This window comes from Tiliqua scincoides, chromosome 4 (assembly GCF_035046505.1).
Source record: "Tiliqua scincoides isolate rTilSci1 chromosome 4, rTilSci1.hap2, whole genome shotgun sequence".
Lineage (NCBI taxonomy): Eukaryota > Metazoa > Chordata > Lepidosauria > Squamata > Scincidae > Tiliqua > Tiliqua scincoides.
The window spans coordinates 150,095,613-150,119,109 of NC_089824.1; the positions used below are offsets into that span (position 1 = coordinate 150,095,613).

Sequence of the window (23,497 nt, forward strand, 5' to 3'; positions counted from 1 at the left end):
TACTCTTGCATAAGGTCACAGCCCAGGAGAAGGCCTAACAACCTGCCTCTTCTCATCCCATTGGGTCTCATTCAGCAGAGCTGGTACTTGCAGCCTGCAGTCAGTGGGAGTAACTGAGAAACAAAGAGTATGGCCTAAGTGGTCCCAGATGTGCATGTGGAGTGCTGCTCAGTTTGACACTTTGTTCTACCCCCATTCAAATCCTGGTTGGATCCCTTGTTTAAGCCTAGAACTTGTAAAAAGCCCTGTGGTAAAACAGTGCCTATAAAAAATGCACAAAACGGAAAAGCCTGGCTCTGTTCATAGAGTTAATGATCATCTGTTTAAAGCCAACTTATGATTAAGAACTCCTGATGTCTCTGTTCTCTGACTGAGAAAACTATAATACTATCATTCCAAACTTTTAACTATTCGCCTGCTCTTCAAGGTATTTATCCCAGCATACACTCAAGTCAGTAAGCCCTGCACTGGACAAAGCACTGGCATGACTGGAGACCTTAATAAGCTGTCATCTTGAAAATAATATATTCATAGGATTACTAACCCTGGCAGAGATCACAGCCCACCCATACTAGGCACTGCGGAAACACATGGTGAGAGACAGACTGAGCTGCCAAAGGATTGCTGCCCATAGGAAGGGAAACAGAACTGAGAAAAGCTTTCCACAGCACAGATCCTTGGGTGGGGACAGCATGACTGAGCTAATGTGTTTTTATGTTTGAGCATGGTGTCAGGGTTCTGCATACCAGCTGTATTCAGGGTAAGAGGCAGGGTGGCCTGAACTCCCTGTGAATAACCTAGCTCAAAAGCAAGTATGTCTCTCTCTCTCTGACACACTGTGTATTGTCCGTGTCTGCACTCTGCGCTTCTCCTTAGACAATCTAATTACCCTGTGATCCCAGACACACACTTAAGGCACAAATCTATCTGGAGAGTTTCTCGGACAATCCTCACTGCCGTAGGTGATCCCGTGCCATGAATGGGATTGGAGCAAAAGCACAATAGTGAGAATAGTAGTCAGAAGTAAACAATCTCCAAATTAAGGACATGCTAATTCCTCTCTGCTGTGGAAGGCATGTAGGAAATAATGCCAGGAGCAACTATAGGCCTTGTTGCTGTGCCAACTGCATGCGTAGTTGGCTGGTGGGTAGAACTGTGATGGCAAATATCCATTTGTGGAGTGGAGTTGGTATAGTACAGTGGCTAAGGGACTGACAGTCCAATCCTGAGCTGCCCAGGGCACAGGGCTGCAGCGGCGCTGAAAATGGCTGCCGCCACATCCTACACGCTCCAGGCAGCTGCCGGTGTCTCCTTGCCAGAAGAGGGCTTTCATCCCCCTAGATAAAGAGAGCAGCCCCGCAATGGGGCTACTCAATTCACAGCCAACCCAAAGGTCGGCAGTGAATCAACAGCCTCTGTGGTGGGTGGCGAGCTTGACATGGAGGCTCTGGATCCGGGGGAGCAAAGCGCCACTGGTCCTGCCTCCCTCCCTCGCCACTCCCTCCCCCCAGCATGTCTCCTCCCTGCCGTCCGCCCACCTCCCCCCTCACCAGAATGCCTCCCCCCCCACACCCCTGCTTACCTCTCCACTGCTTGGCAGTTTGTGTGACCGAGCAGTGGAGCTCTGGTGGCTGCCCAGCGGTAGCCTAGCACTGGCCAGTGCTGGGCTACCACTGACGCTCTTCTGGTGGCAGGGCCTGCAAACGTGCCTGTTGGTAAGTTTGAGGCAGCGTGTGCCGGCGGTAAGCCAGCGCGAACTGTTCAGGATTGGGCCCTGAGTTATGAATCGGGACTTTCATAGTCTGAATCTGGGTTCTGTCATGAACTCATTAGGTGGCCATAAACAAATTGGTCAGTTTCTTAGCCTCAGTTTCCCAGCTGCAATATGGGTTACTAAAACTTACTTCACATGGTTGTTATAACAGGTTACATCACAATAACTGATGTGAATCACACTGACCACTCCAAAAGCATTAGAGAAACAGATATTGTTTAACATTCCGGCTTCATTTATTATTACTACTGTACAAAGTGCGGTGTCTATTAGGAGCCTATTATTTCATAAAATAGACCTACTGCAGAATTATTTTAGATTGACATAACCTGACTTCAGGTCACAAAAAAAATAGTTTACTAACAATCTAGGAGTCTAGTATTTGGAAATCTTGCTGGAATTTCCATGGAGTTTCCATAGAATTATTTCAATTTTACTGCAGAGAAACAGGTGTTTTACATTTGATTACCTATGGATCAAAACATTAAAATGAATTAATTACCTTTTTCTATAATGGAACACTTTGGATAAAGCCAACTATACTTTATCTGGACCAACAAGAGTCTCTGTCCATGAGCTTTCTTTGTGTGTTCTTTCACAAGATAGGAATTCTGGGGACTGTGATTCAAGGAGTATGAGGATACTCCAAGTGAGATTTTGTCACTTTTCTGATAATCACCATCTCAATCAATTGCAAGGGTCTCCTTTAGGTCAAATACAAATAAGCATTTGCTTAGCATGGATTACATTGTTGACCACAGTTTAATCCCAGCTGGTTTCATCAAGTTTTGTAGACCAAAGTACAAGCTCTTCTGCTTCTTTCTCCCATGACTCTTCTGCTTCTTCAAGATGCTTTCCTTGGTGTTCAGCATGCTCTTCAGTTGCAATATGAGAAGTAGATACTTCCAACACACACACACACACACACACACACACACAGAGAGAGAGAGAGAGAGAGAGAGAGAGAGAGAGAGAGAGAGAGAGAGATTTAATTTAATAAATATAGTTAAAAAGGATGTGAGACAGTGTGGAAGCAATGATTTAAGCTGAGTATTAGCACAAGAGCCCTCTACCTATCTGGGCAACAGAACCAGTTGCTCTAGAGGGAATGTGTAATCATTCTCTGGATACTAAGGGAAAAAAAATGGTCAAGTACCAATGGATCATTATGTTTTTTGAAATCTCTTTGGGCTGACACAGCAGTCTTCTCTCCAATACCATATTGTTCCAGCTGAGCTAAGCAACACCTGGAAGGTCTCCATTCCAGGCCCCCAGTACTCAGGTTACTCCAAAGAGGCTGGGCAGGGCAGTTTGGTGCAAAACGAGAGGGTTCTGCATAGGATGCTCCTCTACATGATGCTCCCTACATGGAAGGAAACAATTCCCATAGCCCTTTTCATTCATCTAAACTGGGTTATATGATTCTTAGCAGTGAAAAGATAAGCTAAGATTTTAATTCCTAACCTAGTTCTGAGATCAAGAGTCCCAGTGACTCCAGGAAAAATTCATTATGTTTGTGGCCCACATATGGAGTTTCAAGAACAGAAAAAGTCAAGAGAAAAAAGATAAATTAGCAATTAAATTAGGCCTTATTGGAATATATAACTGTTATACTGAAGGACTGCTTTTGCTGTTCCAAATTTGTTAAGAGAAAGCAAAAGTAAACTCTTAATTTGTATGACCTGCTAGGAATGAGAATTGAATGCTGCATCTGGGCAGCTGAAAATTTTAAGGCCTTTCTACATGATCAGCCAAAAGATGCTGCAACTGATGCTTAGCCTTTACATGATATAGGGCCCAATCCTCTCCAACTTTCCAGTGCCAGTGCTGCAGCAATGCCGCTCCGAGGAAAGGAGACAAACATTCCCTTATCTAAAGGAGGCCTCTGTGATTGCTTCCCCCACCACAAGATGCAGCATACGCCCCATTGGTACAGTTGCACCAGTGCTGGAAGGTTGGATAGGATTTGGCCCATAGTCACAACTCCATTTCCAATACCAAGATTCTAAAAAGATGGAGAGGGCATAGTTTCAGAAAGTGTCCTCTGTACCCCTCCCAAAAAGGGGAGATGAATGTTTAAAGGAGTTTTACTGTTGAAATGGCATAGTGAAGAATTACGTACATTTTCCCAGACACAAAATGTTGCAACTGGAGAGCAGAAAAAAGCAAGCTCATCACAAAAGAAGGACAAAGGGAATATGGGAAGCTCATAAACAAATGCACATGTATTATGAAAAAATCCTGATTAGGACGCTCATAAAACAAATACTACTGTCCTACCTGGAGTTGGGCTTGGTGTATGATGTACGACTCCCTCACTTGTTAATAACTGTAGTTTCTTTTGCTTCTCAATAAATTCAGAGACAAAATGATACCTAAAATGAAAAAAACCATGAGGCGAATGCTATCATGCACAATTCTGGCCACAGCCAGAAACATGGGCTTATTTACTAAAGCATTAGAAGTGCAATCTTAGAAGACTCTTTGATTTCTGTTTCTTTATCTGCCAGAAATACCTCTAGGATTAGCGTAGCAATGTTATTTAAAATTCATTTGTACCCGAAAAATGTGCTTCACTGTGCAAGACTGAAAACAGGGCAAGCAAATATTAAAAAAAGGATTTATATTCCCAGAGAAACACTGTTCACATTGTATTCCCTTCAGAATCCAGCCAGAAGGATCATGTAGTTAAGCAGAGTGTATATATGTAGTTAAGCATATATTCAGACAGCATTTCATAAACTTGTGTTAGATGTGGCAGAACAGAGATCCCTCCCCCCAAAAAGAAAGAAAAGTTGCCCCAAATAATACACTCCTATACTGATGTTCCTGATTCTTTCTCAAGGGAATATCTGACACCACATAAATCCTAGAAACAGAACCCAGTCATATTACTTCATTTTCTAAAAACTCAAAACAAATAAAAAGAGAGTAAATCACAAACACACATCCCCATTACTTGCATGTTAGGATAATATAAAGTAATACTTTCTTAAAGAACTCTTGACTGCATAGACCAGCCTGCGAATGGTCCCCAGGTGTGCCGCGGGGGTTTGGTGGAGAGTCATTTATTAATAGGACCATTGGGGATATGAGCCCCCCACCAACAGCAAGGTGTGCCTTGTCAATTGTCCAAAAACTGATGGTGTGCCTTGACAATTTTAGTACATTGTCAGTGTGCCATAAGACGAAAATCACTGGCATAGACTCTTGACTGCAATGACCTCTAAAACACCTTCCCCTTTCCACAGAACATATATACAGGTCCAGCCTATTTATACACGGATTTTTTAATACATGGATTTGACTCAACACGAATGGCCACTGCAAACGAGAAGGAATGTGCTGATCCCTGGAGAAGGGGGAAAATGCACCCCTTTAAAAAAATGCAGTCCTTTAACAATAGCCTCGTTAATGAGAGAGAGGGAGGGAGGGCAGCTGGCTGACAATCCATCAATCCTTCTCTCTCCAGGCAACCCCTCCTTTCCCCCTGAGCACATGAAAGAAAAGTGATCACTTTGCATTGGTGAAGGGAGGGACTGAGTGAAGCGCCTTTCTAAGCTTGGAGGATGACTGATTGATAGATTGTCTTCTTAATGACTCTTATCTTACATCACAAAGGTCATCAAGGCTGTTTTTAAATCATCAGAGCAAAGAAACTTTGTTTTTTAAATGGATTTGCTATAGTGCATTTTTTTGCCATCCATGTGAGTGCTTGGAACGGAACCCATGCGAATAATGAGGCTCAACCTGTAGAAGAATCAATCTCCCAAACCATTGCCTTTCATTCTGGCTGCAAAATTCACAAGTCCGCATATTCCTGAAAACATCTCCTTTCAACACTTAGGAAGACTGTTATCAGTTTTGGTATATACTGTTTTTACAATGTAAAAGTCCTCAGATAAAGGCAATGTAATTGTTTAAATGCAGGCGATTGTGATTTTTGTATATTGATTACAGCAGTTCTTACCCTCTTTTACTTTTTAATGCAACAAAATGTGTTGTCTTTCCTGCTTTGGACCCCAACCCCATTCAGATCCTCTCAGGGTTGATTTTAAACTTTGAGAAAGATGTCAGTGTACATGGTCTCTGAGAAGCAAATAAGAAGAATCTCTCAACTCATATGGGCTCTGCGTACTGATGTGATCTTGGGGGTGGATTCTTGTTTCCAATAGTGCCATGATGAGAGCAAGCTTCATAGAGCAAGCCCATGTTTAGTCAGACATTCTTCTACATTCAATGGTGCTTGCTCCTTGGTAAGTGTGCACAGGATTGTAGCCTAAATCAATAATAAATGTTAAGCTCTCTCCATTCTGATAACTTGTTCATCCTCTTTTATTGGAGGTAAAAAGGCAGAGGAGAAAGTTTTATTGGAACTCTTTAAAAAAAAATAACTGTTGTACATTTTGCTTTCATTGGGCTATTCCACAGGATGATGAGGTGAGAAAGGGTTTTAAGGCCAAAATCCTATGCATACTTTCCTGGGACTATAACCCCTGGGGGCTGGGGATAAGAATAGGCCTGCAGTTTGGCTGTACTTGTCATAAGAGGCGACTAAACAGCCACCCGGTAGATGGGACTCGTCAGCCTGGGAAGGCAGCTTATCTGAGAGAAGGAAAACTCTGATCCCAAACCTCCACTGCCTTGTGGCTACATCCAGTTATGGAAAAGGCTTCAGGAGTCAACCTCAAGGCAAAATCTGGAGCCGGAGTCCCTGAGGCAGTTCATGGCTGAACACAGTCACGTTCTGGCAACTCCTGCGATGCCACTGGAACCAACTGTATTGGCCTCTGCCTTTCCATTGGACCATTTCAGCGACGTGGAGAGGGGGGATTTGCTGCATGGGTAACAGCCTATCCTCCATACCTACTTTACCCAGGCTTCACGCACTGGAGAGGACACTCTGTTCCAGAACCACCATGGTCTTCCGAGACTGAAGGATGCCAACTTTCCTGGGAGTAAGAGTGGCTCCTGTGCTGAAGTGGGAAAAGCACTTTTTTTGTGGGGGGGGGGGGGAGGGAGAGAAGGGCTCAGGTATTCACAGGGCAATGCTGTGGAAGAAACGGGGTTACGTCTAGCCTTTATTTTTCTTTTCAGTGGGTCACATAAGCACTTGTGATCCTGTAGCTTACGCATGCCAGGTAAGCATAACGCAAGGAGGGTATGGAAACTAGTTTCATAGAGTTGTAACATCACTAATAAAACATTTGCCCATGACTATTGTAATGTCCCTGATGCCTAGGATTGCATAAGAGAAGGCAAGAAGCTTCAGGTTTCTGCCATTACATTAGTCAAATGACTAAAGGCCCCAGGGAGGCTGCCTCCTGCCTCCCAAGAAGACCACCTTGGGAGGGAGAAGGCCAGCCTGCCCCAGCCATCAGCAAGATAAGGAGCGGCTTCAGGGAGCTTGCTTTCCTCCTTCCTGCCCAAAAGAGTTTTGCTCCAGCTGCCACTTGACAGAAGGGAAGCAACCTCTGGCCCCTGCCACTGTCCTGAGATCAAGGGGCTGCTTGAGTGTGTGTGTGTATATTGCATTATTGCTAGCCACCTTGGGCACCATTCACTCAAAAGACAGGGTATGCATCTCTTAAATAAATAAAAATTTACAAACAACAGTTTATGTGCATTGGCTTAAATGATGCAGGCAGAAAAACATTTGGTTTGGCCAGCATGATTTATGGTTGAATACTGCCAAACCCAAGTTCCACTGCCTGCCAAGACATAACTTGGGAGAAGGCGACCCAAGAGTTTCAAGTATCTCTTGAATGCTTGAAAACAAGTAGTCTATATTATAAGGCCTTAATTTGCACCCCACCCTCATCACAACAGAAATTAATTTTTCTCTGTGTATGCTTAATTTGGTTAAATGCATTCTCTTTTCAGCCACAAGGGGGCATAAACGACTTAGCTTTCTACTAAAAAATTGCAGGGGGATTTCCTTAAAAACACACAGGAAGACAATTACTGCACATTATATTGGTGAGATTTCCTTACTTTTTCTATTCTCACACTGCTCCTTGAATTGGAAGCTGCCTTCCTGATACCAATGTGAAATAATCTGCATTGGTCTTTATATGCATTTTTTCTTTGTTATGTGCCACTGCTATATTGGATGGATGTTTCAAGTTGCATTTTGTAGCACAAATAAATAAGTAAAAAGCAATTCCATTGAATATAAATGTTTTCTACACCAGGAAAAGGAAAATGAAGGCGCAAAATCAGGCAACTTGCTTCTCTTGAAATTTCAGTATAAATGTTCGCCTTCAATAGTTATTAAAGTCAAGTTTTCTTGTCTACGCTCACATTTTAAGATGGAAATGGTGATACTGTTCTATAAAACCAATGACAAAATTGCCAACAATATTATATATGAAGCCTGGGCAGGACCTATCTACTGCATTGTGTGTATGCTCTTGTGTGTATGTCTGTTCTCTGTGTACAGAGACATGGTCACACCCACCCCACACACATCCTATGAAGTCCCTGTCAGTGAAGGCTCAATGGGCAGCAGCGAGAATGGATAAAACCTGACATTGGTGCAGACACTCGTGACTGTAAAGTCCAGACAGAGGATGTGGTGAGCCCCCATGCTGCCCCTGCTGACACAGTGGGTGTCACCAACGCCACCAGTACTGAGGATCCGGCTCAGCTAGCCAAATGGGTCTTTAGCTAGTGCCTGACCTGAATAACCCGATGCAACCCTTACTTGCAGCTAACTAGCTTTGTCCTACAGCCCCCAGTGGGAGCCTATGAAAAACTAACCCACCCATATCTGTGTAATCTCAGACCAGCACTTCTTAGACATGACAGCCTATGACAAAAAGATAGGACAAAGGAACTGACGTTTCTGGGCTTGACTCCTCCTAAGGGAAATCTAATGGTTGATGCTTGGGTCTTCTAAACCTGCCAAAAATGCTTCAAATAGAACATATCCATTGCTGCACCTGCACAATGTTAGAAAACATGATGATCTGCTGATATTCTAAAGATGTTACACAAACATTGTAGGAGGAAAACTAGAAGATAAAGTGTTTAGGATCAGTAAGTAAGTGACTGTATGTTAGTGGAAAAACTATGTAGTATTTTTGTGCATAATGTTGCTTACTAGGTCCAACAAATGACAGACGTGAAGCAAAACAAAAAAGATAGATAGATAGATAGATAGATAGATAGATAGATAGATAGATAGATAGATAGATAGATGGGAATGATTAGGTCAATCTTTTTATCTTCACAATTCTTTCAGTTAAAATGCTGGTCCAGTAATTAAGCACATTCTGAAACCTTAAGCACCTTCTGAAATCATCAAAGTGTGAAAACAGATAACCAATTAACGTGGTCACCAGTGTAAATCATCCCTCATGGTGACTGTAATTGCATTAAGAGCCTGTTATCAGTAGGCTCCTGCAACTCAGTGAGCTGAATGACATGGCTCTCCCTGTCCCCATCCCCCACCATTGCTATGGAAAGTCCACCATAGTAATGCTCAGCTCACTGTGAGGTTAGAGCCTCCAGACAAAGGTTCAAGCTGCTACAGCGGAAGTTTGAAGTGGTGCCCACAAAATAAGCGGTTTTCTGTTCCCACCACAGTTTGCGGGAACAAAAGCGACATAAAAGGCAATACCTTTGCAATCTAATTTAAAATGCTATATGAATTTAACTTTAATCAGTGTGATACAATTCTATTCAGTGTGTAGCTGAAATTATCACTGCCAGATTGCTTTTTGCTCCTGATCAAACATTTAAAGACAAACTGCAAATGTTAAACATGCATTGTCTGCAATGCGGGAAGCACTGAAAGACAAATCACTTTGCAATCCAATTCTGTGCCACATATATAAATTTGTCTATGGGCCAATTCAATTCTGAATATTAAGCTGGGCATTGTTAGATGAATTGCCAGTTCTCTTGCTCATGTGAAATTTTAGAAGTACAGTATTTGCAATATTATATCTGATGCATTATATAGTGGGTATACAAATGTATGAGACACATATACCATCAGTATATTCAGCATATTGGGTTGGATCCTAACAGTGCTCCGTGAACAGAAGCTCTTCTGTTCAAGGAAGGAGAGCTGCACTTACAGATCCATGAACTCATGGAGCTTCTGCTCATGGAATGTAAGGACAACTCTCCTTCCATGAACAGAAGAGCTTCTGTTCACAGAGCACCAAGTCAGAATCCAACCCAGTATATGGAGCATAGTGATGTTATATATTCATGAAGTGCTAAGTCAGGAATGCCAACCCACTGCCATAAGAAACGAGTGCTTCACCTTGCACGTAGCTGAGTTGTCACTTTTCAGCCCTTGGCTCAGATTGTGACAAGTCGTGACAATTGCAGTCTATTCTCATTGTGAAATTCTGAGACAACCCTTTCACCACAAGCAGCACAATCACCACTCTTATCTCAGCCCTCATACTGACACACAGTGGTTGTGGAAATTGTGACCCAAATTGTTGTTGGCATCCTTCAGTCTCGGAAGACTATGGTGTCACGCTCTGAATGGTGGTTCTGGAACAGAGTGTCCTCTCCAGTGCGCGAAGCCTGGGTAAAGTAGGTATGGAGGATAGGCTGTTACCCATGCAGCAAATCCCCCCTCTCCACGTCGCTGAAATGGTCCCATGGAAAGGCAGAGGCCAACAGGTAAAAGTGGAAAATGCTTGTCTCCTACCACCAGATGGCAGTGCGAGGCGGCTATTTCCCATCACGGAGCTCAAATGAGACAGAATGGAAATCTCAACAATTCCCATTCATATTTAACATGAAAATGTGGCTCTGATCTGCAGGAAAGACTCCTCCAATCTTCTCACATTAAACTTAAAAAATAAAAGGGACCAAGAGGTCAAAGAGGATGTTCCAAAGTTTTTTCTTTGTTTGTTTGTTAAATGCTTTCTTGGGTCATGAAGGGTGCTGCAGTGCTACATAATGAAACAATTATCAAATATGTAAAACAAAGAACTTCTGTGAAGGGAAACAAAAGAAGGGACTTGTGTCAAAGAAAAATTAACCTCGTATTCTAGGAGTTTCTTCAGAAAGAAAAACAAACTCATTTAGCTCATGGTTTGCTTTCCTTCCATTTCAGCCCCAAAACAGATCTTCTTAGGGGTGTCCAGAGGTTTCCACAAGTTTGTGGCAAAATTATCAGGTGAAATGCTTTTGCCTGCCACATATATGGTATAAATATATGTACAAAATAATTAGTTGCAACCGCTTGTAGTATAGTTAAAAAAATTAAAAACATAGTGTGTTAAACAGATGATTCCATATGGCTGTAATCTATATGGCATAAGCTTTAGGCATTATGATCAGACTGATTCTTTGGTCTGGGGTAGAAGCAGAGCTGGGGGGGTGGAGTGATAAGTATGACATGCTCTGCAATGTGCCATGTAAGCACCCCCCCCATGGCATCAGAGCCATTCAGGGTAGTGATGGTACGTTGCTGTCACTGCCCCCAAATGGCTCTGATGCCAAGGAGGCAGGGCACTTACATGGTGCGTTGCGGAGTGTGCTGTACTTACCACTCTGCCCCCATTCTAGCTCCACATCCAGTCTGGGATCAGAACTATAGGTGCAGACACACGCATCAGCATGAACGTCTTTCTCCCCACAGCAATTCCCACATCAGGCTGAAAGCTTGGTTATTGTTAAGATGAAGGAAGTGCTTCTCCTTCAGAAGAATCAGTCCCCTTCTATATTTTTTACTGAGTACTGAAAAAGTTGGGATAAAAGCGGTATCAGCTAGCTGAACGGGTTAAAACATTGGGAAGCATTACAGGAATGCAGTGGCTGTCAGCCATGTGCTTTGAGCCTGGACAAAATAAATAGATTAACAGAGCAGTCCCTAGAACAGTGCAAGCAGGGTGTGGGCCCAGGTCAATTCAACCAAATATTGATCATGAAAGTGCAGGACCCAAGGTGACAGCCCCACAGTTGCCCTGCCCAAGGGACAGCTCTTTGATAACTGTGTTGAAGTTGCCTCATCTCCTCAATGAATATTCACAGACTAACAGCCCAATCCTATCCACCATGTTGGGACATGTGACCACATGCTTCCTAATTTCAATTGATGGATTTGACCCAAACAGTAGCACTCCTCTAGAACCATTCCTATAGTTTTGTTTTCACTTTTGTAGTGAAAAAGTTTTCACTTTTGTATAGTTTTGTTTTCACTTTCACGTTTATAGTTTTATTTTCATTCCTACCTTCATTTCCTGAGGGTTGAGGAAACTGCATATGTCTTCTGGTCCTCAGAAGGGCCTCCGAAAATGACTAGAGTGCAGCTTGGGTCACGTTCAGAAGACATTTGGCAGGGAGATTCATGGATTTGATTATCTGTAGATTTCAGTATCTGCTGGGATCCGGGAATGGATCCCCCACAGATACTGAGGCATCACCTGCACTTGTATGTATATGTATATCATTATGTATACGTATGCTTATCATTATAATACGAATATCTTGACTATCTCATTTGCTGAGCAAGTGGCATTAGGAATGTACATGTCGAATTTTTATAAAATACCTACATATTTCGATTCCATTCGTCCTTGGCCACATTTGTTGCCAGCCAGTCATAGCTGTTTCCTATGAAGTCTGGGTCTTCAAACACTAGAATGACAATTGCAAATAATGTATATGAACATGATGACTCAATGAGAACATAACACTCCTTGGTACTATATTCTTCAATATGGAAGTAGTGTTAAAGTTGAAGGATAATTTTTAAAATACTTCAGTGAAATTTATGAAACTCACAGACACTGACATGAAACAATCAAGTACAAAAGCTGTTGCAAAGTTAACTCAGAGGACTGCATTTTAAAAAGTGTGATGTAAAGCAGTAAGCAGTGATTCATACTATTTCAGGGACACAAACTTGACACTACCTTTTCCGCCTAGCTTTCTTTACTGTGCAGCCTTCCTTGGGCAGCCCAATCCTATCCCACACCATTTTATGCTATACAGCCATGCTGACAGAGCACATGCTGCATGCTATGGAGCAACCAAACTGCCGGGGGTGGGGAACCAGACAGCCTAGAGAGGTAAGTGAAAATGTTTGTTTTTGCAGACATTTTCTCAATGCAAATTGTTTGAAGGAAATTAGAAGAACTGTTCATCATATCACAGATACAAATACGTAGCCTGTTTCAAACAATCTGACTGGGAGTGCAATTGCGGAGTGCTCTTAGGCTAGTGCAAGTCGCTTGTGCCAGCCTGGAGGTGTCGCAAAAGTGCCATAAGGCATTTTTGTGCCACTCTGGGAGGCCTGCGCATGAATATGTGCATATTCATGCGCTGGCCTTCAGAGGCCAAATACAGCCTTGCTGTGCCAGCGAAAAGGCCAAGTCAGGCTGGTGTGGGGGTCTGGGGAGGGCAGGGGGAGGAGAAACTGTCACACAACACTGGGTAAGGGAAACAAATTCCCCTTACTCCGAGTTGCACTGCAACCCAGTCCACCCTGCTCTGGATGCAGTGCAGGCCAGCTGGCCTGCCTGCTCCAGGGCATATTAGAATTGGGCTGCCCGTTCCTTATGTCATCTGCAATTTTTCCAGCTTATTCTCATAATAAATATTCAAATATACAGTACTTCTAAAAAACTCTGATTCACAATCATGCCCCTATTTGATTGCAGCTTTCATCTGCCCAATGTGACATGCAATATTTGTGGTTGTCTATTCTTTGTATATGTTGGGGGTCATAGCTCATTGGTGGGGGACATGGTTTGCTTGTGGAAGATCTCAGGCCTGACTCAGAATAAGGCAGTTCCATTTGGAAAAATGCTCTGTGCAATCCCAGGGGCCATATCAGGCTTTAGTGATGAGCTTAACTGTAACTGTGGTCAGGTTTCAGGTCCTATCTCATACTGGGGGTGTGTGTGTATCTTTAGCAAACTATGCACTAATGTCTCAGGACTTTGATTCTCCAGATGTAATGGATATATACTTGTCTATAAATAATGTAATAAAGACTTTCATAAAGATGTCACTAATTAACCCTAAAGTAATTTATTAGCTCACTCATTATTACTTTGTTACAAATGTGAAACACTTTGGGCCTTTTGATGTTGTGGATGGCATCTAGAAACTAGATTTATAATATACACAGTTGCTATGAAAATAGCTGAGAATATGATTATTGTCATCAGTTAACAATCTAATGATGTATTCTAGGCATTCATGTTACTTTGTTTTGCCCAGAAAAATGAAAGGGAGTCAGTGTATATTCTCACAGTTCTTTTGGCCTCTGACATGCAAGAACTTATGCTGAATGCAAAACACCCAACCATACTGAGTCTGCATGTGGTATCAGTGTGCACACAACCCTCTCAGTGTATGACAGGACAGCTAGGAGTTGGTAAGGACTGAACTAAAACTGCAGCTGCAACTCTAAGGAGAAAGAGCCCCTGTATGTATTCAAATCTAAAATAAAATCAGGATCAGACTTCACTAAACCATCTGCATACCTGGAGTTTCAAAATGTTCAGCTGCTTTTGATGTGGCGATTTTAGTCCATGTCATATAATAATCTTCATATGATATGGTTGTAAGCATTCTGAAAACATACATTTGAAACAAAGGGAGAGTTTTTAGGGGATTATTCAATTAGTTATTAGGTGCAAGTTTTCCTGCAGAATGTGTCAGAAAGCAGCTGAGGAAGGAAGGAAGAGACATATTCGATTGCTTTCACACAGATGAAGGCAAACAGTATGAGTTTGAAGAAATGTGAACCAATCTATATATTTCTATTTGGAAAAAACCAGATTGGATATTTAACATTTGGAATATCCTAAGCTCATCCTGACCATGGTATACCAATAAGTGCACCGACACCAGTGCAACAAGGGCCAAATGCCAGGCCTGTCCTGACAAAGCAATGCTGTTGCAGCCCTTCCTAGTAATGCTCCCAGCAAGACCCCCAGAATACATGGAAATAGCAACAAAGCCTGTTATCCTCAGAGCACCAGCACATCATTGCTGTAACATCAGCATGTCATCCATGTGACATCCATGTGTCCTCTCTGTGAAGCCAGCCCTTCACTGGTGTGTTGTCCAAGGGCATATGATTTTCACTGACAGCAACCACCTTTATTAAGAACTGCAGGATCCTGGGAGGGGGGGACGACCCATGAGAAAGCAGCAACATTGTCCACCATCATCATACAGCTAGTCCTTAGGGCTGTCAGTGCTCTACGCATGGTTTTATTTGCATTGGACTGACTTCAGTAGAATAACCCAATCACAATAATTAAGTAATTAAAAATAAATCAGCCAACATAATTTTATAAATATCTCAGAGACAGGCATCTGTTTGCCTGAACTTTAACCCTCCCTGTGGGCTTACTGCTATCACAGATATTTCAGCAGGCATCAGTGAGTTCAAGAGGAAGGAAATCAGCAACATACCATCTTACGAAATGACAAGAATCTTGAACACAATGACTATCATTATTCTTGGCTTATTTGATGTCCTTGCCTTGGTCTCAATTTGCTGTTGCAAAACATCACAGTAAAATTGCTGTAAAATGTCACCAGTTGTTCTTCAAAGGCTTTATGCTTTTGCATTTTTTTTTTTTAAAAAGCTGTGAGAAATTGTTCATCTATGAACTTTTCTTCAGCCATTAACAGCAAGGTTGGGACCTCTTTACTTTCCTAGTATTCCCTATGCAAATACTGCACACTTTTATGTGTCTCAGTCCATGCACTGTCCCCATACTCTCCTAACATGGTCATTCCTCCTGCGTACATCAAAGATTTCAGACCTTACCATGTCGAGAAGCTGTGCAAATTGTTATGGATTCCAAGGTCCTAAAAACAATCTCTTCTTGCATTTCCACAGTGAGTAGCTTCGGCAAAGTGGGTAAAGAGAGCTATGTTGTTGGCATAACAGAGCAGTGTATCAGTGGCAACTGATTAAGTTGAATAAAGTATGCATTTCTATTCACATAACTCATCCCAGAGAATTACATGAACACTACAGTGTTAATGCTGTTTAAATAAAGCAGGTTTTCATGTAATTCTCTGGGATGAGTTATGTGAATAGAAAAGCATACTTTATTCAACTTATTCAGTGTATAGACATATAGAGAAGCGCTACCTGCACAGTTAGTTACCATAAAATAGAATAAAATGGATACAGAATTGAGAGTTCCTTGTGGTTCATTCACATAATCATTTACCTCATTAGGTCAGGTGAATATTCTTTAGAGATAGGGTAATATTTGATTGGAGAGCCGAATGCACTCGGAATATCTACAAGAGAACAACTTTCATAAATGTATGTTTTGCTTAGCCTGAATATTATGTTGGTTATATGCAGAGAAGTTCAATCAAACATTCATGGTACCTGAAAACATGATTCAAATGTTGACTGGGCCAATGCAATTACTGGTGGATTACACAGAGATGCTGTCTGGTGCAGAACCAGGCCAACTTTGCATTGAGGCACTTTCAAGAGGAGGTAGAGACACAGTTGACACAATTTGCAGTTAGGACAACTTTTAAAAAGTACTGCTTGATCATGGCAGTTGTCTACATACCATGCGGAAGGATAAGTTCTCGCTTCTGGTTTCACTAGATCTGGGTTTCAGCGGTGGTCTTAACCCAGGTGCCTTCCTGGGGTGAGCCTGAAAGTGCCATCCACCCTTCTGAGGCCTTTGGAGGACCTTAAAACATCAGTTCCAGAAGTGACAGTTTAAGGTCCTTAGAAAGGCTCCAAAGGGCTGGGGAGGCAGCATGCAGCCCCCCTGACCCTCAGAAGGCCTTTGAAGGGCCTTCAAATGTCACTTCCAATTTTTCCCAGCCCTCAGAATGTCTCCAGATTGGGGGGGGCAGCAGGGGGGGCGGCCCTGCGTCAGCACAGCAGGAGCTGCCTGAGAGCACTTGCACCTGCTGACCCACCCTAGGTACAGCAGTGCCTGGTTTAGTCATGAGTCCAGCAGCAGCCCCATACAGAGGCATAGCTAGGTCATTTGACACCTGGTGCCCATAAATTTTTGTCACTGTTTTTGTTAAATGTGAATTTAATCAAGTCACATTTTTATACCACCCTTCCTCTAAGCAGCTCAGGGTGGTGTACATGGTTCCTCCCCTTATTTTGTTCTCACAACAACCCTGTGAGGTAGGTGAGACTGAGAGACAGTAATAGTCATGACATGAAATTAATAATAATAATGGCCAGAAAATAAATGTAGTGAATATTTCCCCACAAGCAATGGATGAAATTCTGCATCAAATGGTATATAACATGATGGTATTATTCCTAAAAGCAATGATTTCCAGAATTTTGGTCACTAGGGTGTCACCCTCCCCCCTCAAGAATGTCTAATTGACCTGTTTTGAGTTAAGGCAGTGGTTCTCAAACTTTTAACACTGGGACCCACTTTTTAGAATGACAATCTGTCCAGGACTCACTAGAAGTGATGTCATGGCTGGAAGTGACATCATCAAGCAAAATAAAATAATTATAAATAATTAAATTAAAGAAAAACAGATAATTAAATAAGGGAAAGCCAGCCCTGTTCCACCAAGTGAATTTTCTCTGTAGCCTGCCTGCAAGAACACCCCCCCCCCCACACACACAAATATCAGTAAGATTTTCAACCCTCTCCAGTGCCCAGTTCAGTGTAAGTTCTTATATTTCAAGCATAGCACTATCAGGACCCACCTGGCTTTACAAGTCTAAAAACAAATAAAATGGACCTTACCAGCTGAAGCCTCTGCTTTATTCTTTGGGGGGTGCTGCCTTCTGGAGCAATTGTTGAGCTCCACTTTCATCAGATTGGGATCATGCAGCCAGCCTTGCATTCCCCTTTGCCTGACTTGACCAGGAGTCAAGGCACGTTTGCTTACTCACAAGTAAACATGACCTTGTGGCTCACTTTCTCTTTCCATAAGGCTCAATACATTTGCCTGCATGAAGGGAGGGACTTCCTTCTTGGGTGTTTTTTGGGGGCTGCTTTCATTGGATAGGAACCATTCTGGTATCATTGGATTCCTCTCAGCCTGCCCTTTCCAACGAACTATGGCAAGTTCGACTACTCACAAGTAAATGTGTGATATGGCTCAGTTTCATTTTCCATAGGGTTCCAAGCATTTTTTAGTTTCTGGTTTTTTGGCCATAACCTTTGATGGAAAGGATATATTTCAATCTGGTTTTTTTGCATTGCATTCTGCTGGACATTCCGCATCCAACGGTATATGGCGTGATGGGATTGCTCCTAACCTTCATGATGTTAGCATTGTTGGGGCATTTGTGGTGTCACCCCCCCAAGGGTGGTACCCGGGGCGGATGGCCCCTGCCCCCCGCTAGCTACGCCACTGGCCCCATACTCCACATAGTCCCATAAACAATTGCATGGGACTCAGCAGGAATATAATCCAGACCTAAGTAGACCTATATATATATATATATATATATATATATGAGAGAGAGAGAGACTATTCTGATCCTCACAGCATAGCAGACAATTGCTTCCCCAATTTCTGAAAAAAAATCCCAACAGAAGGCCAACAGGACATCCATGGAGGAGTAAGTTAGAATCTAGCCATTATGAAGGCTACAGCAAATTCCTTGGTGGCCCTGATCAGATTTATTTATTCAAATTATTAATTAAAATATTCATATCCTTTCTGTCCTAACAAGATAACCTCCAAATCAGATGAGATCAGAATCATGGAGAGGTGCAGGATACATCCCAAAACAGTGGCAAAATTATGCTAATGTTTCCTTGAACTCGAAGCACAGTGTGAAGTGGTGGCAAAATCGTAGCACTCCTCTCCATGTGTACAAATGCACTGTGGTGATGCCACTGGCAAAAGGAATCATTGGTTTAACAACCTTAATTGTCTCTTACATCACTGTTTCTCTTGTCCTCATTTTCCAGCTCATGACCTCTAGATCACCTCTGAACACTGCCTGGCAAATGTGCTTCGTGAGATCACAGATCTGCCTACATAGCCCATACTCAAGTTACATTGCCAATCACACTAATTAAAATTTATTGCTGTGTGTAAAATAGTGGTGTTTTTTTTAAAAAGCCATTTAAGGGGTTTCTTCTAAAACTCCCTGTAGTGCTCAAAGAATATATTTATGACTAATAGCATAAAGCAGGGAGGTTTATTACCTTCTAGGTGCTGGCTAGCTTTGACACACTGTATAACTCTTTCTCTATACAGGGCATAATTGTTCCGTAGCATTTTCGCTGCCTCAAGGTTCACTGCATTAGTCAAAACTGGATTAGACAGCAGAACCTGGGTGAAGAGACATGGACATACCAGTTTGTGAAGCTTTACCAATCACTGAAATCCACAAAAAGGCAAACTGGTTTTATACACATAGAAGTAAGTCACAAGCAGAATTCAAACACCTTTTTTGGACAAGGGAGACATAAGACACAAATCCTGTTATCTATACATAGAGAGAAAGACGTGCAGTCAAACTGCACCTTCCTTTGCTGTTCTGTCCTAGCTTGCCTGCAGTGCTGTACTGAGTGGCAGGAAAGGACAGATTTGTAAGGAGGAGGGTTGCTTGAGCTACACCAATTGTGAAGCAGTTAGAAAGGAGCCCAGTTTCCCAATCTCCACTCTACCATTCAACACAAGTGGTGCAGGGTCTAAGCCAGGGGTGTCAAACGTAAGGCCCAGGGGCTGGATGCGGCCCCCGGAAGCTTTTTATCCAGCCCTCAGGCTCGCAGCTGCTGAGTAGTACTGAGATGTTACTGCTGAAAAGCAGCCTACATGAAAATTGGGAACTCCCATATCTTGAAATATCATCAAGATTTGGTATTTTCTCTTCTGTCATTTGCAGTTAATGAGTTTTTTGTGAGAACAAAGTGCTGATTTCTGCCCATCAGCTGCTTAATGATGTCACTTTCTGCTTAATAACATCACATCCGGCCCTCAGCAGGTGCCCTGAATGCTAACTTAGGCCCTCTGTATAAAATGAGTTTGACAACCCTGGTCTAAGGCGTAAATGCAACATAAGCACCTAGTGCCTTAAACACCTCATGCTTCAATGGAAGAGTGGGAGATACAATCTATCTTGTCTAAATTGAATAATGTTAATTCAGGGTGGTAAAATCAAAGAAGTATTGACAAGTGGCCTATTTTTGCTTGTGTTATGCTGCAAGAGATGAACATAAGAACATAAGAACAGCCCCACTGGATCAGGCCATAGGCCCATCTAGTCCAGCTTCCTGTATCTCACAGCGGCCCACCAAATGCCCCAGGGAGCACACCAGATAACAAGAGACCTCATCCTGGTGCCCTCCCTTGCATCTGGCATTCTGACTTAACCCATTCCTAAAATCAGGAGGTTGTGCATACTCATCATGGCTTGTACCCCATAATGGATTTTTCCTCCAGAAACTCGTCCAATCCCCTTTTAAAGGCGTCTAGGCTAGATGCCAGCACCACATCCTGTGGCAAGGAGTTCCATAGACCGACCACGCGCTGAGTAAAGAAATATTTTCTTTTGTCTGTCCTAACCCGCCCAACACTCAATTTTAGTGGATGTCCCCTGGTTCTGGTATTATGTGAGAGTGTAAAGAGCATCTCCCTATCCACTCTGTCCATCCCCTGCATAATTTTGTATGTCTCAATCATGTCCCCCCTCAAGCGTCTCTTTTCTAGGCTGAAGAGGCCCAAACGCCGTAGCCTTTCCTCATAAGGAAGGTGCCCCAGCCCCGTAATCATCTTAGTCGCTCTCTTTTGCACCTTTTCCATTTCCACTATGTCTTTTTTGAGATGCGGCGACCAGAACTGGACACAATACTCCAGGTGTGGCCTTACCATAGATTTGTACAACGGCATTATAATACTAGCCATTTTGTTCTCAATACCCTTCCTAATGATCCCAAGCATAGAATTGACCTTCTTCACTGCCGCCGCACATTGGGTCGACACTTTCATCGACCTGTCCACCACCACCCCAAGATCTCTCTCCTGATCTGTCACAGACAGCTCAGAACCCATCAGCCTATATCTAAAGTTTTGATTTTTTGCCCCAATGTGCATGACTTTACACTTACTGACATTGAAGCGCATCTGCCATTTTGCTGCCCATTCTGCCAGTCTGGAGAGATCCTCCTGGAGCTCCTCACAATCACTTCTGGTCTTTACCACTCGGAAAAGTTTGGTGTCGTCTGCAAACTTAGCCACTTCACTGCTCAACCCTGTCTCCAGGTCATTTATGAAGAGGTTGAAAAGCACCGGTCCCAGGACAGATCCTTGGGGCACACCGCTTTTCACCTCTCTCCACTGTGAAAATTGCCCATTGACACCCACTCTCTGCTTCCTGGCCTCCAACCAGTTCTCAATCCACGAGAGGACCTGTCCTCTAATTCCCTGACTGTGGAGTTTTTTCAGTAGCCTTTGGTGAGGGACCGTGTCAAACGCCTTCTGAAAGTCCAGATATATAATGTCCACGGGTTCTCCCGCATCCACATGCCTGTTGACCTTTTCAAAGAATTCTATAAGGTTCATGAGGCAAGACTTACCCTTACAGAAGCCATGCTGACTCTCCCTCAGCAAGGCCTGTTCATCTATGTGTTTTGAGATCCTATCTTTGATGAGGCATTCCACCATCTTACCCGGTATGGATGTTAGGCTGACCGGCCTATAGTTTCCCGGGTCCCCCCTCTTTCCCTTTTTAAAAATAGGCTTGACATTTGCTATCCTCCAATCTTCTGGCACCGTTGCCGTTTTGAGGGACAAGTTGCATACCTTAGTCAAGAGATCTGCAACTTCATTCTTTAATTCCTTAATAACCCTTGGGTGGATGCCATCAGGGCCCGGTGACTTATTGATCTTTAATTTATCAATGAGGTCTGAAACATCTTCTCTTTTAACCTCTATCTGACTTAACTCCTCGGTCAGGAGGGGCCGTTCGGGCAGCGGTATCTGCCCGAGGTCTTCTGCCGTGAAGACAGATGCAAAGAACTCATTTAATTTCTCTGCCATCTCTAAGTCTCCTTTTATCTCCCCTTTCCCTCCCTCACCATCCAGAGGGCCAACCGCTTCTCTGGCGGGTTTCCTGCTTCTAACGTATTTGAAGCAGCTTTTATTGTTCCCCTTAATGTTGCTGGCCATGCGTTCCTCATAGTCTCTCTTGGCCTCCCATATCACCTTCTTACATTTCTTTTGCCACAGTTTATGTTCCTTTTTATTCTCCTCATTAGGGCAAGACTTCCATTTACAGAAGGAAGCTTCCTTGCCCTTCACAGCCTCTCTAACTTGGCTGGTTAGCCATGCGGGCACCCTCCTGGATTTAGTGGAACCCTTCTTTCTTTGCGGTATACACCTCTGCTGGGCCTCTATTACTGTTGTTTTAAGCAGCCTCCATGCACTCTGGAGAGATTGGACTCTTTTTACCCTCCCTTTCAACCTCCTTCTAACCAGCCTCCTCATTTGAGGGAAGTCCGCCCGTCGGAAGTCAAGGGTTTTTGTGAGAGATTTGCCTGGTATTCTTCCCCCAACGTGCACGTCAAAACGGATCGCAGCATGATCACTGTTCCCCAATGGCTCAGTAACGTTTACATCTCTAACCAGGTCCTGCGTACCACACAAAATTAAATCCAGAGTCACCTGTCCTCTGGTGGGCTCCGTGACTAGCTGATCTAAGCCACAGTCATTTAGCACATCAAGAAATCCGGTTTCCTTATCGTGACCAGAACACAAATTGACCCAGTCAATATGAGGATAATTGAAGTCCCCCATGATTACAACCCTGTCCCTCCTTGTCACCTCCCTGATCTGTTTCCTCATTTCAAGGTCCCCATCAGATTTCTGGTCTGGAGGACGATAGCACACCCCCAGTATTACATCGCTGCACAAGCCTGGTAATTTAACCCACAGAGATTCTACCGTGGAGTCGGACCCACCTTCAATCTCTACTTTGCTGGATTCTATCCCTTCCTTAACATAAAGGGCCACCCCACCTCCAACACGCCCCTGCCTGTCCCTCCTGTAGAGTTTATAGCCCGGGATTGCGGTATCCCACTGATTCTCCGCATTCCACCAGGTTTCCGTTATGCCCACTATGTCAATATTTTCCCTTGTCACCAGACATTCCAGTTCTCCCACCTTTGCTCGTAGACTTCGGGCATTCGCATAAAAGCATTTATACACGGAATGCCCCAGGATGGGCTGCTTATTCGCTCCTTTGTCCCCGCATCCTCTCATTGTGCCAAACCGTCTATCACATCCCATCACCCTACCTTTCCCAATTTCTTCTCCTACTCTGCCTTTGTCTTGTTGTTCTCTAACCTCCCCATCCTCATCCCATAGGGATGAGGAGTCCCGAACTGGATGCCCCTTGGCTCCTGTCGGCCTTCCCCCAGGGATCAGTTTAAAAGCTGCTCTGCCACCTTTTTAATGTTATGCGCCAGCAGTCTGGTTCCATTCTGGTTCAAATGGAGCCCGTCCCTCTTGTACAGGCCCCGCTTGTCCCAAAACGTTCCCCAGTGCCTAACGAATCTAAACCCCTCCTCCCTACACCACCGTCTCATCCACGCATTGAGACCCCTGATCTCCGCCTGCCTAGCTGGCCCTGCGCGTGGAACAGGTAGCACTTCAGAGAACGCTACCTTTGAGGTCCTGGCTTTCAGCTTCCTGCCTAAAAGCCTAAATTTGGCCTCCAGGACCTCCCAGCTACACTTGCCCACGTCGTTGGTGCCGACATGCACCACAGCCGCTACCTCTCCCCCAGCACTGTCTACT

At 43.5% G+C, this 23,497-nt stretch overlaps 1 protein-coding gene across 2 annotated transcripts in view; it reads right to left on the reverse strand.

Moving 5' to 3' along the window:
* Positions 1 to 2,006: 2,006 nt before the first annotated feature.
* UBE2U (ubiquitin conjugating enzyme E2 U) overlaps positions 2,007 to 23,497 on the reverse strand; it is a 30,197-nt gene continuing 8,706 nt past the window's right edge. For both annotated transcript variants that reach the window (XM_066625854.1, XM_066625853.1), the window contains exons 6-11: positions 18,904 to 19,030; positions 15,958 to 16,030; positions 14,245 to 14,333; positions 12,307 to 12,388; positions 4,055 to 4,149; positions 2,007 to 2,676 (exon numbers count right to left, since the gene is read on the reverse strand). In XM_066625854.1, the coding sequence (XP_066481951.1) occupies positions 2,537 to 2,676; positions 4,055 to 4,149; positions 12,307 to 12,388; positions 14,245 to 14,333; positions 15,958 to 16,030; positions 18,904 to 19,030 (606 nt within the window). In that variant the 3' untranslated portion in view covers positions 2,007 to 2,536. The remainder of the gene's footprint in view (positions 2,677 to 4,054; positions 4,150 to 12,306; positions 12,389 to 14,244; positions 14,334 to 15,957; positions 16,031 to 18,903; positions 19,031 to 23,497) is intronic.